Below are 16,080 nucleotides of genomic sequence, written 5' to 3'. Positions count from 1 at the left end.
ACTGAGGGGGTGTCCGCCACCTGTCCTGGCCATGGGTCCCCGTTAGGGGGTGGCTCTGGTGGGTGGCTGCTGTTCTGGGAAGCCTCGGTGGGGGCACAGATGCTGCCACGGAGTCTGCAGGTCACAGGCAGAATGGGTCAGGCTGCGTCACGCTGAGTTTCAGCTACAATAGCAGCTGTTTCAACACAAAACTCTCCTAATGCTCATTTTTAGCTTTCCTTACCAGTTTACTATGCCGATTATTACAATGCTGTTGAAAAGGCGAGAAAGTAAGTTGGCTTCGGCCTCCTGATTACAAGCTATGTGGCAAGGCCCAACATTTTGATTTCTTCCTCGTTCAGCTGCCATAAGCCTCAGCTCTGCTTCGTTATCAATTGCACTCCCACAAATTTCGCATCGATTTCGCAATTAGCAGTGGGCAAAGGAATACCGCGGGTCCACCGTGGAATCCCCAGGCCCATCAGCAGGAGGCTGAGGCAGCGGGAGCGTGCGACTCTGCCCGGACGGGGACTGAAGACCCCAGGTTGGTGCGCAACCTTGCTGGAGAAGGCAGAATTCGTTACGTGGTTTGTAAATCACACACATGCTTGGATTCGGGTTTTTCTGTGAACACCCTGCAACGATGGGGGCTGCGTTTCTGTACGCGACGCTTCGGAGGGGCGACGGCGCAGGGAGGCGTCGGGGCTCCTGCGGACGCGGGGGCCTCCGGCAGCGGCGGGCAGGGCGGCACGGTGGCTCTGGAAGCGGTTACCGACGCTGCCGGAGCGGCTGCGGAGGCGACGGGTGCTGCAGCTGCCGACCGCCGGTACGAGGGCAGCCACCCCACGGGTTTAAGGCTGGCCTGGAAGCCGTTCCGAGGCCGGGCCGGGGCCTGAGGAGCCGCCTCGCCGCTCGGGCCTAACCCCGCAGCGGCCCGGGGAGAAGGGGCAGGCCGGGCCGCCACTACCGTGGCAGGCAGCGAGCCACGCCCGGACCGCCGGCGCTGGGGCCGCCCGGCAGAGCCGCACCGCCCCGGCGCCGCCGCTAGGGGTCCCGGCGGGCGGGCGGGGCGGGGCGGGCCGCCCGCTCGGGGGCGGGCCGGGCCATCAGCTGACCGGCCCCGCCGCGGCGCTCGGCTGGTGCCGCCGCAGCTCAGTCGCTCTCCCCGGCAGCGGCGCGGCCCCGCGGATTTACAGCCGGACCCCGCCGCGTCTCGCCGGCCGGCCTCCCTCCTTCCTTCCCTTCCTCCCTGCCCCCCTCCCGGCCGCCGCGATGCTGCCCCACTTAGCCCTCCTGCTGCTGGCCTCCGGCGCCGCTCGGGCTCTCGAGGTAAGCGGGGCAGGTGGCGGCCGGGCGGGGGCTTCCCCGCCGTGCTCCTCCGCTTCTCCCAGGCTTTGTCTGCCCGCAGCCGCCCCTGCGGCGTGGGCTCGGCCGCGGCGGGGCGGGGCGGGCGGGGGTCGCCGGCGCTCGTCACGCAGCCGGGCGGCGGGGGTGCTCCTTCTTCGGCTGCCGTCGCCCTCCCGCCGCCGAACAATAGGGCCGCTCCCGCCGAGCGGGGTGGCGAGCCGGGGGGTGGCGGAGGCGGTGAGGAGGAAGCGGGCTGGAAGCCGCCGGGGCCGGCGCCCCCCACCCCCGCCACGCGTGTCCGCGGCGGGCCGCGGCCGTCCCTGCCGCCGGTGCCGGCTGCTTTCGCTGGTACGGCCGCCGCCGCCGGGGCGCTTCCCCGTTAACTTCGGCCGCCGCCCGCGGAGCTGTCTGGCTCGGGGGGCGGCGGCGGCGCTGCCGGCGGGAAGGGTAGGGCGGGAAGGGCCGAGCGCGTCCCGCGGGGACGCCGGCCCCGCCGCGGGGGTTTCTCCCCCCCGGGGGCTGGGGAAGGGAAACTTTCCCCGCGTGTGGGCGCGCTGCGGGCGGGGGACCCGGCGGCATCTCCCCGCGGGGCGGGGGGTGCGGAGCTGCGGGCGCCGCCTCCGCCGGCGTGGGCGCTGCCGGGGGAGGGCAGGGCAGCGCCTCCCCCGCGGCGCCCCCCGCGCAGGTGTGTGGGGCGGCCGTGGGGCGCTCCCCGCGGGGAGGCGGCGCCCGCGGGGGCTGCACGGGGAGGGGGCGGCGGCCAGGACCGTGCCGTCCCCCGTCCCGTCCCCCCCCCGCCGCGGGCGGGCCGGTCTGTCGGTGCCGAGCGGCGCGGAGCCGCGAGAAGATGGCGCCTCTGCAGTGCAGCAGAGAGGCATCGCTGTGCGCGCTGCGGCCGCCAGCAGCCCGCGCCCCTCCGCGGCCGCCCCTGCCCTCCCCTCCCCGGGGGCGGCTCCGCCCGCCCCCGGCCTGGCGGCACCCTCCGCAGGGCCCCCCGGGGTGGGGCTGGGAGGTGTCCCCCGTACCCCCCCCTCTGGCCGGGGTGTGAGCGCACCGCGGCTCCTGCCGGGGTCGTGAGGAGCCCGGAGGGCCCCGGGGGAGCTCCGCAAGCCCCGGCCCCAAAGGAGGAGCGGGCACGGCTGGGTGCTACCGCCCTCCTCTCCCCCTAAAAAAAAAAAAAAAAAAAAAGTGTGGGAGGGTTATCTCTTGCTTTCCGTCGGTCCTCGGTTGCCAGACCTCGGCCTTGAGACTTCAGCTTCGGTCCTCCCTAGTATCAGCCCCCGCTTCTGCCCGAGGGGTGGGTGGGGGTGAGGTGAGTGCCAGCCCTCAGCCTGAAGCTTGCGCTCCCCCTCGGGCGGGGGGACGCGGGGCTGCGGCTCAAGTGCCCTTCCCAGGAGGGACCCCGGTACCTGGCGGAGGAGGGGAGACGGCTCTGCATCCCGGCTGTCCGTCCCCACTGCCCAGGCTGCCAGGCACGGGCTCTTGCTTCAAGGCGTCATCTTGCCAGTGTTGAGCAGGGTATATCAAGCCGAGCAGTTGTAAAGATGCTCAGAGGTTTAAAGCTTCCAGTTACAAGACTCATTTGGGTTTTGCCAGCTTAATGCAACCATTTGTTGTCTGAATGCAACAGAAGGCAATCTCTGCCTTGGGTGCATAGCTGAAGTAAAAAATGAGGTTTTACGATTGGGTCTGTGCTTCAGAATAGACCACAGAGGGGTGGGCATTTCTGTTGGGTCCCTGTAGCCCTGGCCTTACAGATAGGTATGTAGGTATTGCCACTGTAAAGGTGCTTGCAAGACAGAGGACTTGGATTTTGCACCGAATAGATCCAGGGGAGAGTGTGTTCAGAGACCTCTGCAATGGTGTCTGCTTCAGTGAGATCCAGAATTTTCAGAGACATCCGTTGCCTTGAAATATTTGCTTAGATGGGCACTGATGTTTCTGCAGAAGCTTTCGATCTTGTTTTGTCATTCCATATGAACATTCGAGGCTTTGCCTTTGTCGGTTTTTTTAATGTTTGATAGTGGGGTGGGTTTTAACATCAGGTTGTCTTGCGTCAGGCATTTCTCAATCTTGAAACTTAAGGTTGATGTTTGGAATAAGTGATTGTTTTTATAGTGCTAAAACATTTGATAATAGGAATTGCATGCATGCATTTACTGCACTTGAACTGTCTTCGTATGGTAAAGCATGAAATTTTGATGTTTGAATTAGATTCTCTTTAGATCTCTTTTTCTGAAATTCAACGTTTTTCCTGCCATATTAACAAATGCTTTCTGGAAAGCAGCAAAGAACCTGTACTTTGCTTTCACAGGGAATGGTATAAGTAAAAAGGAAAGGAAGAAAAGAAATTCTTTCTATGTTACACATGAAGAATTCCTTTCTGAAATTATGGGTAGATTAATATTTATTTATGCAACTTTAAAGGAAATAATCCTTAGTGATGCTCTGGTGATGTCGTGGTTGCTCAGCATGTTGCTTCTACCACTCATGTGAATCATACTGGGGTTAAATCCATTGGCCAGGAGCGCTCAGAATTTGCAAAACTGTTATATTCTTCAGCAACTATTTTTCCATTTAATCTCTTTTCATTAATTGTGTGATTTCAGCAGACGGTAACTATCCTTGTGAATTTGTGTGAATGATCCCGGTTTATAATTCAAGATTTTTTTTCTTACTAGCACACTGAGATTATCAGAATTTCTGCCGTGCTTGCTCTGCTTGGTGCTCCGTCTCCATGTTTATAAGTGAGACTCTTACCAACTGACTGAAATCAAGTTTTTAAGGCATTGGATATACAAGCTAGCCCTCAGAAGGTTAGCTGACAAGAAGTATCTTGCCTAAAAGCTGCTTTAAAAAAACCCCAACAAACCCTGGGTAGTGTAGTGCTTTATACATTCTATTTCTGGGTTTTGTTTTTTTTTGGTGAAAGATCCCAAGTATTTCTTCATTCTTTAGTTTTCAAGCAGATCTTTAGAAATTGCTTTTGCAACATGGGAAGGGGAACGAAGCCTTTCTTTCGTTTCTGTTACAGGCTTTTGTTTCCTTTTCCCAAATTCAGGCTTTGCCTTTGTTGAAGGGTCTCTTTTGCACTTCCTGTTGAAAATGCTGCTGTGTTGGGGTGGGCAGCTGCGTGGGTAAGCGAGGCAGGGCAGGTGCTGTGGTTCTGGTTGCTGTCAGGATCGTTGGCAGTCAGGTAGACAAATTAGAAGAGTGAAAAATGAGCTTCTACCGTGCCTCCCTCGTTTGTCTTTGCTTGATTAATGAGCACCAGACAAGTTTGAGACTTGCAGTCTCTTCAAATGCCTTTTCAGGGGAGGGGGGGAAGTGATCAGCTGCTGTGCTTCTTCACAAAACATGTATGAAAACATGAAAGAGCTGAAAAGATTTTGGTATTTTAATATATTTTTTTTCATAAGCTGTTTGTATGACACACAATTGATCCTTCTTAATCAGTTTTAAACTGATCAGTGTTGGATTGTATGGCGAACCTACAAGAAAGTTAAATGATCTTTGATGGCTTTTCATGACTTTCTCTTTGCATGTGTTTTATTATCCTTTACAGTTTATTAACAGTTTGGTTTATAAGTTGTATGAAGAAAAGGTATGACAATTTATTTTAATTGGCAGTCCTTTTACAATGTAAAACTTAGCAAAATAGCTCAACAGCATAGTAACTTCGTGTAACTGCTTCATGAACTGGCAGCTGTTTTTCTGATTAGTTTATTATTTTTTTTAGTGATTTAGTAAAATAATTAACATAAGATGTTGAGTGTGGAGACTTGGTCAAGAAATTAATAGATGGGATTGCAGGATCCCTCAGGAGGTCTCTGGTCTAGCCCTCTGCCCAAAGCAGGGCCAGCTCTGGGATCGGACCAGGCTGCTCAGGGCTTTCTGCAGTTGAGTCTTGAAAATGGAGCTCCAAGGACAGAGCTTGGTTAACCTGCTTCATCCACAGTTTGTTTGGTTCACCTCTGTTGAAACATGTCTCCAAGCAGTTATTTGCTTATTTTTAAGGCAGTGTCTCTAGGTTTAATTTACATCCCTAATCCTGAATTCTTTGTATGTTTTGACATCTGTCACATCTTCCAAAAAAAGTATTAACCAGGAGTTGAAAAAATTGTATTTGAGTTTAATAAAAAAAATGGTCTGTCAAATGTCCATGTATATGTATACGCATGATGTATTAGAATCACCTAATATGTCAACATAATGTATGCAAATATACAGTGAGCCCCCAATGTCTTTTCATATTTAATGTATGATATTAAAATCACCATATGCATACATCTGTGTATACATTGTATTAGTGTATTAGGCTGTATTAAACCAATAGTCACTTACATACCTTCCTATATCCAGGCAATGAAGAGATGAAGTTCTAGACTGCCACTGATAAAAATATAATTGGGTTTATATGCAGTAATAGGTTCATTGAAGTTGTTAGGTGAGCTGTCTTGTGTGGTTTTAACACATAAGTCTATAGCTGTGTGTTACTGGATTTAAATTCTGGGGATTTTGAAAAAAAAATCCTGTGGTGTAAGAAGATTAAAAGTGAAGCAAATTGAAAAAATACCGAACGACTTTCTGTAAGCTTGGTTAACTGTTAGAGCGTACTCTTGCGATGGGAGTTGACAACAGTTGCTGCCAGGCTGAGGTTTGCCAAGAGAAAAGTTGATAATGAGATTGCACCTGGAATAACAGGTTGGAGACAGAGGACTCCTCCTAAGAGAAGTCGAACTTTTGCTCTGACCTGCTTTCTTTTTTGTTGGTATTGGTTTATTTTTTGTTTAAAACTGAATGTGGTCAGTGTGATGAGCCCTTGTTCTCAGAACTTGATCTGGAATCTGCCCTCCTTCCCTGAATCTCCTACGGAAATACCTACAGTTGAGGTTTTGAACACACATTTTCTGTCCCTTTTGGTGATACCAGACTGTCTGAGAATATTAGCCAGACTGTCTGAGAATATTAGCCAGACTGTCTGAGAATATTAGCCAGTAACGGCTGGTGTGTGATTTTGAGTCTTCAGCCCTGAATAAGTCACTTTTCTGCCCTTGAAATGATTGTGACATGACACTGGTTTTGAAACTTTGGTATTTGTCTTCCTTTTTTATTTGTTTCTGTTAAAAAACCTTTAGAGAGCTACCTGATTATTAAATCTTCTTCTGCTCTACAGTAGATTCCAAAAGCTGTGGAGATGCCTTCAGTTACCAAAAATAGTTATCTTTCCCTGTGAGAATTTACCCATACAACAAAAGAGAAATAAAATAATTGGGGATAATGGCCTCTGTTCAAGGGGATCAGTTTGAATGACAGCCAATTAATATGCGTGTGTGTATATATATGTATGAGTGTTTATTAAAAAAAAGACCGCCACACCTTAAGCTCCTTGCTATATGCAGGTTACAGGATTACTTTGATACTGTACTTCGTAGCAGAACAAGTACTTGACAGTGATTCAAGTAATTCCAAAACAAAATTTCACATGGTGGAAATATGGGTAAGGGGAAATGCACTGCACAGTGTGTAATTAATGCCAGTATCTTGCAGTGGCTCACAAAACATGCTTTCCTGATGTCTAGCACATCTTTGTGTATGAACATGAAGATATTAAAATAAGTGATGCTTTTTAGAAGGGTGGAATACCTTAAACCAGCTACTGATTGTAAGGACACCTCTATTTCACAATTGTGTGTTGCAGGTTTCTTGCCCTTCACTGATTAAGAAAAATAGCAGAGAGCGATAGGTACGCGTATTGCTGGTTTCTTTAGCGTAGTTCCCAGTGTAACAACTTCGTAAGTGCTGTGACTTCAGCTGAGAAGCTGGACCTCTGGCTTGCTATGTTTGTTGATAGTTTTCCCAGCAAGTTCAGGAGAACTTGATCTTCTCTTGAGGATTTAAGGGTAAGTGTAGATTGCAGTGATTTACAAGACTTGCCAAAGGAAGCAAACCTTCTGGTCAACTGATGGCATTCCATGGACTGTGGGGCAGCTGAGCTTTAAAACAGAGGAGCGTGTGAGCCAGTGTGCTTTGTGGTTTTGTAATCTGGCCGCTCTTCTCTGGTGGTAGTTAAACGCTGCTGTTTGGCTGGCAGCCGACCTAGCTCAGGAGCTGGCTGCTGAAAGCTGCTCTTCTTACTTCCACCAGTGGCCACCACTCTGTAAGCTCAGCCCTTCTGGTGCTTTTTGACCCCTCTCTAGGCTGATTTTATGATCCTGTGCTGTGTTGAAAAAGAATGAGCTGTCCCTTTTTTGGTAGGCATCATTTTCTGGCAGATGCTTCAGAGACTCAAGTCAGAAAATGGTCACGAGCAGTCAAACTGGCCCAACTAAAAGAGGAGGCAGCTTCTTTGGGGAAGAGCACCAACCTCTGAAACCACATTTGCTGAAGTTTTTGTAATGACATTTAATTAAGGTGTTAGTCCTTTTGCTTCCCTCTGGTGACTTGCAGCAGGGCATGAACGGTCTTTTCACACCTGGCCCCTCTTTGATTTCTGATTGTTAAAAGTTAGTGTCAAGTCACTCCAAAAGGCAGGAATCCCCAAGGAGCTGTGCTCAGGGACGGATAACTCCGTTCAGTTCCCACTGACCCATTTTGAGCTATTCCAAATAGGAATTCCCTGTTCATCCTTTTCTGGTCTCGTCTTCCCCTAGAGCAGAGCTTATCTATTCAACCACAGCAGATAACGTATGACAGGAATGGAGCAAAACTGGTTGTACCTGTTAGTAAAAGCATTTAAAAATTGCTCCTTTTGAGAGCAGGCTACTAATGTGACCCACTATGGCAGTTTATACGATTTACTGTTTGGAATTGCAATCAGTAAAACAAAGTGCATGTCTAATAGGAGTTCAGGATGGGGGCAGGGGGGAGGGTGAGTGAAACCTTGTATTAGTTGGGAACTGTATTCATATTGGACTTTGAGGTTTTTGAAAATACGAAACAGGGGTTTACACATACGCAGTTCAAATTTAGGTAATATGGTTGTTTGATGCTAGTAAATTTGAAATATGCCATTATTTTCTTTTATTGTGGTGAAGGTGGAAATTGCCTCCTCATCCACCTCCAAATCTTCGAATATACAGTGAGCACACATAGAAAAAAAAGAGATGGGGCAAGATTTTGGAGTTGATTACTAATCTCCTTGTCATGCTATCACATTGTCTTTATGTCTGCAGCAAACCTCTTGTCAGCACATTTTTAATTGCTCATTCTGAAGCTCTGACCCTGTAAAATTGATTTTTCTCTAAATTACGGTTTCTGCGAAGGGCTGATTTCCCCACCACCACCTGCTTTGTACCTTGATACAGTTTTGAGACAAACAGGGAACTTGTTCTTCTTTCTATGCTTAGATATGTACATTTATTTGTGGCTGGAGTTTTACATCTGAAATATGGAGTACTGAGCATATACAGTAGTTTTATTCCATTTTGCTTTCTCATCATTTGAAAACTAACTTGAACAGCTACATTTGTTCTCTATGTCTCACCTGAAAACATTGGGAGAGATTTTTTTTGATGTATTATTGTTAAAGGTTTGATTCTGTTGTAGTTAATTTTCAAAGCTTCTCATAAACTAAGTCATGGCTTCTAGGGTTTTTTTGAGCCCTCTTCTCTATACATCCCATATAACGTCTGTGTATTTATGTAAATGGTGAAGAATACAGTATTATATAGGGGAAGGTAAACTGAGGAAGAGAAGAAAACTCTTAATGCAGCTAAAAAGACAGTGGCTTTAAAAATGGCATTCATTATTTTGGGTATTTCTTTTTTTCTTTATAGCGTTGTAAATTTAAGTGTACTAAATATTGATTGATTATAGTTTAAATGCTGAGTTCTTACAGTATGGAAATGGGGCGGTTTTGTGCACGCATAGCATTAGTATTAGACATTTAGACCTGTATCATGCGTTAAGCTGTTGGGTTGTTTTGAAGCTTGCTGGATATTCTTCTACAGCTCTGCTAGCTGGGTCTCAGCTGTCCTCTGTCCAGATTTGACTATGAAGTGGAATAAAATTGTTTTTAATGACATGTCTTTCAGCATCTTAATTTCGTCACTGTTTCTTTTTGGCAGTTCTGTCTTCAGTATCATTAAGTCTTAGAGGGACAATACTAATCTAAAATTGCTTAACAAACTTCTTAAACTGAGAATTTTGGAACTCCAACATGTCCTACTTTCAGTGTTGCTTAGCTCCTGGAATTTCATTGCAAGCAATTTGCAGATGAGAACTTGTCTGTAATCCCAGTGCCCAGAAGATTATGATTTATCATGATAATATCAGCTTCACATCATTGAAAAAAAAAAAAAAAGCAAAACAAAAAAGACTCCCAAACTTAGAATGTATTGTTTATGTTTTATACAGGAGAGTAAGAAGGGCAGTTAGCCTAAAAAGTCAAAGACCAAATAAGAGACCCAGAATACATGTGCGTGTTTGAGAGAGTTTTGAAGACTTTTGAAGGTCCCCAAGAGGACCTGGATGCTGGCAGTCTCTTTCACTTTTCTTTAGATTCATTTCTGCTTTTGCATTGTCTTCTGTTGTTTCTCATAGTGGTAATGTAACTTGTGGGGATTTTTTTTTCTCTTGCTAATCTTAATGTCTGAAAAGCCAGTTTCTCTTTTTCCGTGTGCAGAGTGTTTTTTTTATAATCATGATCACATCTCTGAGCTGTTGAAGGGAAGCATTTCACTTTTCACTGCTAGCCTGTTGGGCCTGTTTGAATCCAGGCAGAGGAGACATCTCTGATAAAAATTGGCACTTACCTGGTTGGGTCACAAACTATTTTATTTTGGTGAACAGACGAGATAAAACGGGTCAGCACAAGAGGGGTGGGTGCCCACAATGGGCAATTCCTGCTGTGTGGTCAGAGAAGGAGGGTTATGGTATTGATTTGCGTTGGCACCATGCACTGAGCTGCTGGCTCACCATGGCCAGCAGGCTTCATTAAGTCCCTGCTCTTAATATTGGAGGAACTTTCCTTTGGGCAGAGAAGCTAATACCTTTCTGAAGGTGTTTGCAAGAAAATTCTGTGAAGGCTGGGTTTGGAGAGAAAATGTAATCTCTGATAAACAGGGTAAAATTAAATCCAAGTATTTTACTTTGAAATCACAGTCCAAACTATTTCTGAAGATGTATTTAAATGAGACTTAGAATTTGTCAAACAGCTTTAGATTAATTTATAGCTACAATACAAATTCTAAACTACTACAAAACTTTTGTGGGCGATGGGCAAAAATACTGAAGGTCAAGACCCAGGCTCTGAAAACTGAGGTTGACATATGTTGCTTGGTTCATCTGAACAGTCCCCTTTCATTTGAGTGGGTCTGCCCGTGCTTGAACGTAAATGCATGCATAAATGTTTGTAATGTGTTTTAAGGAAATTGTATCTCTTAACTGATAAGAGGAAGAAAGCTTTAATTAATCTGTTACTTAAAAGAAAACTTCTGAGTAACAAAAGGCTGTTATGTACTCCTTTTATAAGTAGAAAAACGAAATGTGACAGTATGGTGCTGTTGATTTGTGAGACTCGACAGTATGGGGTAGGAGTCGTGAGTTTTCTGTTGCTCTAAAACTGGTGTTTGAGCCTGGTAACTAAGTGGTCTCCTCACTTTAAAGAGGGATATTAATTGTCGAGCCCATACTGAAAATGGGCCATGGGAAGAGTTTAGTGTTGAGCAAAGCTGAGACATCCACCTTGTGCTCCACAGGTCTTCCCCCCCTGCCATGGCCTCTTTTTCTGCCCAGACCTCCTGCCCCCTTCCAACTGAGCAGTGGGGCTTTGCTGCACAGTGAGTTTAGGTTAACTCAGCATGGATTTGAGGTTACCTTGTTGTGGGATAGATGTCGTTTTGGAGAGCTCAGCCTGTCCTCTCTGAGAAGGGCTCAGAGAAGAGAGGGCCAGGACAGGAATTAGTGGCTCTGATGGATAGAGGTAATTAAAAAAAAAAAGTTCAATTCCGGCTCTGGAGATAAAATCAGATGAAAAAAACAATCTGTAATTTATTAAAAGGAAGACTGAACAACACCTTAGTTGCCTCCTCAAAGAGGAAATACTGGGCAAGGAAATGCATGCCAAGTACCCCTGTCTGGAAGGCATTCAGATAGGAAACTGGGAACATATTTTTGACAGTATGGGCTTGGGGCAAACTGAGAAGGCAAATACATTTTTTGCCTCCAGATGTGAAGACTGCCCAACTAATTTTCCAAAGAGGTAAATGCAAGATGTTGGACTTCATCATGATAATTAGGAGAAGTGCAGGAGTTCAGATCAGATTTCTCTGTTCAAATCGTGGGATATAAATTCTGTACTTGAGGGGGAACTCCTAGTACCTTTAAACTTGCACCCCAAGGGGAATACAGCGGTGTCTGGTCCTACAAGGTTTTGTAGACCGTAACACTGTTTGCAAATACAGCCTAAGTTATTTGCTTGTTGGTTTTAGGATACAAGTTGTGGTGTTACCAAAACATAATTAAGCCTTAAACTGTATTGATTTATTTTTTTAAACCTCTTGTGAATTATCATTTTCTGTGACAAACTGCTGAGTATGGTTTGGGATTTCACAGATAAAAATGCATTAATATTTGTGGAATTATTCAAGGAAACAGTTGGAAAGAGTCTGTTCTTAGTGTTAAATTGTGATAAAAAGTGAGTGGTAAGTTTTTCTGAACACTATAAAAGGTTGTTTTGTTGTGGTTTTTTTTTTTTAATCAGTCCTGCTGAAACAAAAGACCCTGGAGCTGGACACCAGCAGGCTGTGCTGGTTGGTATTATTTACCATGCTGCTGGGTAGTGCTGAGCGAGTTCGGATTGTATCTGTTTACAGTTGTCTTTGCTCCGTGCATCCAGCCCAGCTCTGTGGCTCTCCAAACCAGGATTTTTAAAGAAAGACTGAAACAGTTTTAAAGTAATTGGCTTGAGTTATAAATGGCCTTATCAGATAAGGAGCATGTGCATTTTCAAGTCTTCTAATTTTTTTAATGTCTGAGCCTGCAAAAGAAAAAAACCCTTAGGATGATCACTAAATAATGTATCTTAGGAGTGCTAGCTCCCTAGTGTGTTTCTTAACAGCTGAGGCCGGTGTAAAAGGCCATGCAAGCCTTTGGGGAATGCTGTGTTTAAGCTGGAGCACAGACTTTGTTTCTGTCTGTTACTTCTGCTTTTTAATTTGGGGAAAATATTTAAAATTTGAGTAATTGACTACATCAGAAGTCTGCAAGTTAAATTTCAGTATGGTACCCTTGGCTTGGCTGCCAGCAGCCCTACCTGGAATTATGCTTCTGGCAAGGTATGAGCTTGGCCAGGGAGATGAAGGAAAGCTCAAGTAATTGTGGGTCTTCTTCCTTATCTTGCCACTTCATCAAATAATTATTTGTTTGTTCATAATATGCTTGTCAGAAGTCTTAAGACTTGCTTTGAATTCTTGCCTTTGCCCTTTGCAAAAGCATGGGTGGGGAAGACCTCTTGGGTTTTCCCTGCCCTTGCTGAGCAGTGTGGTGCTGGTGCTGTTCCTCTGCAGCTCTCCTGCCTGTCCTGGCCGATGGGTGTTGTCAGGAGCCATCCATCCAGGGCTTGAGGTGCTTTTGGGTGACTTCCACATGAATGAAAATCCCTGTTCTTATTTACTGTGCATCTTTTGTAATTCTTGTTAGATTTGTCTTTGGGTCAGTGCTGTCTGTCAGGTCTTCTTTTGGTATTCAGCTGCTTTTGTCTTGTTGTAATGGGTTTAATACTTACTTCAGGAGAAACAGTGCAGTATAAGGTTCATCTAGGAAAAAAAAAAATCCCAGCAAAAAACACTCCAAAGAAACACATGCACCCATCTCCCCCCCCCCCCCCCCCCCCCCCCAAATTCTCATTCAAGCTATTTTACTTTGAGAAACATAGTGTTGCTGGCTTCCTAATGCAAAGACTGCTTTTAATCGTGTCAGCAGCCAAATTGCTGGTCTGCCTGAAGGTGATCTGCAAGGGAAGGAAACCGGGAAGATCTTATATGCTGCTCTGTGGGTGTATATTGTAAAAACCAGACTGAATGGTTTTCACAAGTTGATGGGAAGAAGCAATAAATAAACAACTGAGTGTTTTTGGAAAACTGGTGAATCTTTTGCAAGAATCAAGTGGAAGGGGAGTGAGAAAGCCTTACAATTACTAATTGATCTCTAGGTGGTTTAGCACTTCCTGATTAAAATGCCTATGGTTTTGGTAATGCATACCTTGCACATGTAACCTACTGCCTTGTTTGAATTAAAAGTGTGTGGTGTTGGATACCAAGTTTTCTTGCTAAACCAGGTGGTACAGAAAACCAGAACTGATATAGGGGGTTTTTTGAGTCAAAATTTTCAGAAAAGAACGAGGGAGTATTTTTAGTCAACTGTTCCATGACTTCAATTACATGTCATAAAAAAAGCACATAATTCCTTTGGGAAGCATCTCTGCATTTTCAGACCTATGTAGTTAAATCACTTATGGCATCTAAATTGGTACAGTGTCTAGAACATTGACGGTTTTGAATTGTGTGTGCCACATTCTGCTTGTGTTTTGAAAAGAGAAAATGAATCTGGGCCAAGAAGGATACACAGGCTGCGTCTAAGTTTGTAAGAGATGCTTTCATATGTAAGATTTTTATGTTTTCCTTTAGGAAATTAGGCAGGGTACAGTTTTCTGAAGAACTTCCTTTAAAATCCTGTTTATTGTTTCTAGAAATGTTACTTTGGAAACTTTGTTTAAATTGGAGGTGGGGAGGGGGTGGGTGTCACTAATTGCAAGTTTAATATTCTGGCTACACCCTTAGGCCTTTCAGAGAGGATTTATCACTAGTTGGTAATATTTGAGTATCAAGAACAAAGATACAAGAAGCGTGGAAGTGGAGGTTGAGCACCTACATAGTTAAACTTTGTATGTCTTTTTAAATGTATTTGTACAAATTTGTGGTAGTGGTTTGGTTTAGTCTGCTTAGACTTCCCCCCCCCCCCATCTTTTTGTCTCAGACCTGAAATGATATTTAAAGTTTTTTAATTTAAAAAAAGTCAACCAAACCATGAATTTTTGGTTTGGTGGGTTCTTTTTGAGTGGTTTGGGGTTTTTGTGTGTTTTGTTTGTTTGTTTTTACTCAACCCATAGTAGTTTCCTCTCTTCATACTTCAAAAATATTCTTGAAACTTCCCACACTGATTCTCCCATCTTTGTGGATCATGTGTATTGTATTAAAAAGTGTTTCTGGTGCCCAGAATAGTAAATGTTTTGGTCTTAACCAGCTCTATATACAGTACATGGTGTTAATTGTGCGCAATGCCTAGACTTAGTTCATGCATGCAAGCTAGATTCCCTTATAAGTAACAATAATGGGCAAGGGGCTTGTAAACCAACAGCTGACAAGTTAATTGTAGGAGTTTCAATATACCTTTTTTGGAAAAAAAAAAAAAAAAAAAAATGGAAAGGATATAATGGCTTCGTTTCCAAAAGCAGCACACTGATTATGAATTTGTGTTTGCAGAACAGAGTAAATAATGCAGTTCTACAGCTTGCGTTGTTTTGATTAGGTGTTCAGAAATGCTTATCATAATTGCCGGATCGTTGGCACTTGCAACAGGCAGCTGGGATTTTTTGAGAAATTGCTCACTTAAAGCATACCACAGGAGTGTTGGAGAAATAAAATTTTGTTTAGACATAGGTAAAAATGCAGTATTAATGAAGGAGAGCTTGTCACTTGGAATGAGTGCTTCATCTCAGTAAGGCTTTACTGTCCCCTCAATCTTCAGTAAATTTTTAATTTTGTGCCTTAGCAAAACACCTTCTTTTGAGACCATGCAGCCCTCATCAGCAGAGAATCATCAGAGTTTCAAAAAAGTAAAAATTATAATATGTTCAAATTTCAGCTGTGAGGAGGAAGAACTTCTGGAGAACCTGGATGGCTACCTCCGCAATTCGTTTCTGTCCTTTTCCTCTGTAATGAATCAGTGTGAAAGGTGGGGGGAAAAAATCACCAGAAGAAAGAAATATCAGAACCCCACTCAGGTAAAAGAGAAGACAGGTAAAGGTGACATTGTAGTGGAAGTCTGTTAGGCCACCTGACCAGGAAGAACAAGTGAATCAGGCCCTCTACAGACTGATAGGACAAGCCTCACATCTACAGGCCCTGATCCTCATGGGGAAATGCAACCACTCCGATATCTGTTGGAGAGACAACACAGCAGGACATAAGCAATCCAGGAGGTTCCTTCAATGAACCGATGACAACTTCCTTCTCCAAGTGATATGGAAGCCAGTAAGGTCAGTGCTCTGCTGGATCTCATACTCACCAACAAGGAGGTGCTCGTTGGCGATGTGAAAGTCAAAGGCGGCCTCAGATACACTGACTGTGAGATAGTGGATTTCAGAATCCTGAGGACAGAGAGGAGGGTGAAAATCAAGCTGACAACCCTGAACTTCAGGAGAGCAGACTTTGGCCTCTTCAAAGATCTACTTGGAAGACTCTCATGGGATAAGGCCTTGGAGGGAAGAGGGGCCCAAGAAAGCTGGTTAATATTCAGGGATCACCTACTTCAAGCTCAAGACCCGTTCATCCCAATGGCAAAAATGCCAGGAGGCCTGATTGAATGAACAAAGAGCTCCTGGCTAAACTCAAGCACAAGAAGGAAGCATACAGAGGGTGAAAGCAAGGACACGTAACCCGGGAAGAATACAGAGATAGAGACATTGTCTGAGTATCCAGGGATGAGGGAAGGTTAGGAAGGTTAAAGCCCAAATGGAATGTAATCTGGCCA

At 45.5% G+C, this 16,080-nt stretch overlaps 1 protein-coding gene across 3 annotated transcripts in view; it reads left to right on the top strand.

Annotated features, from left to right (window-relative positions):
* Positions 1 to 1,084: 1,084 nt before the first annotated feature.
* The window catches only part of APP (amyloid beta precursor protein), a 233,121-nt gene continuing 218,125 nt past the window's right edge, over positions 1,085 to 16,080 (top strand). For all 3 annotated transcript variants that reach the window (XM_074902362.1, XM_074902352.1, XM_074902342.1), the window contains exon 1: positions 1,085 to 1,308. In XM_074902362.1, coding sequence (XP_074758463.1) covers positions 1,252 to 1,308 — 57 coding nt within the window. In that variant the 5' untranslated portion in view covers positions 1,085 to 1,251. The remainder of the gene's footprint in view (positions 1,309 to 16,080) is intronic.

The sequence above is a fragment of the Athene noctua genome, chromosome 1, assembly GCF_965140245.1.
Source record: "Athene noctua chromosome 1, bAthNoc1.hap1.1, whole genome shotgun sequence".
In the NCBI taxonomy this organism is placed as follows: Eukaryota; Metazoa; Chordata; class Aves; order Strigiformes; family Strigidae; genus Athene; species Athene noctua.
This window is presented reverse-complemented; position numbering and strand designations above follow the sequence as displayed.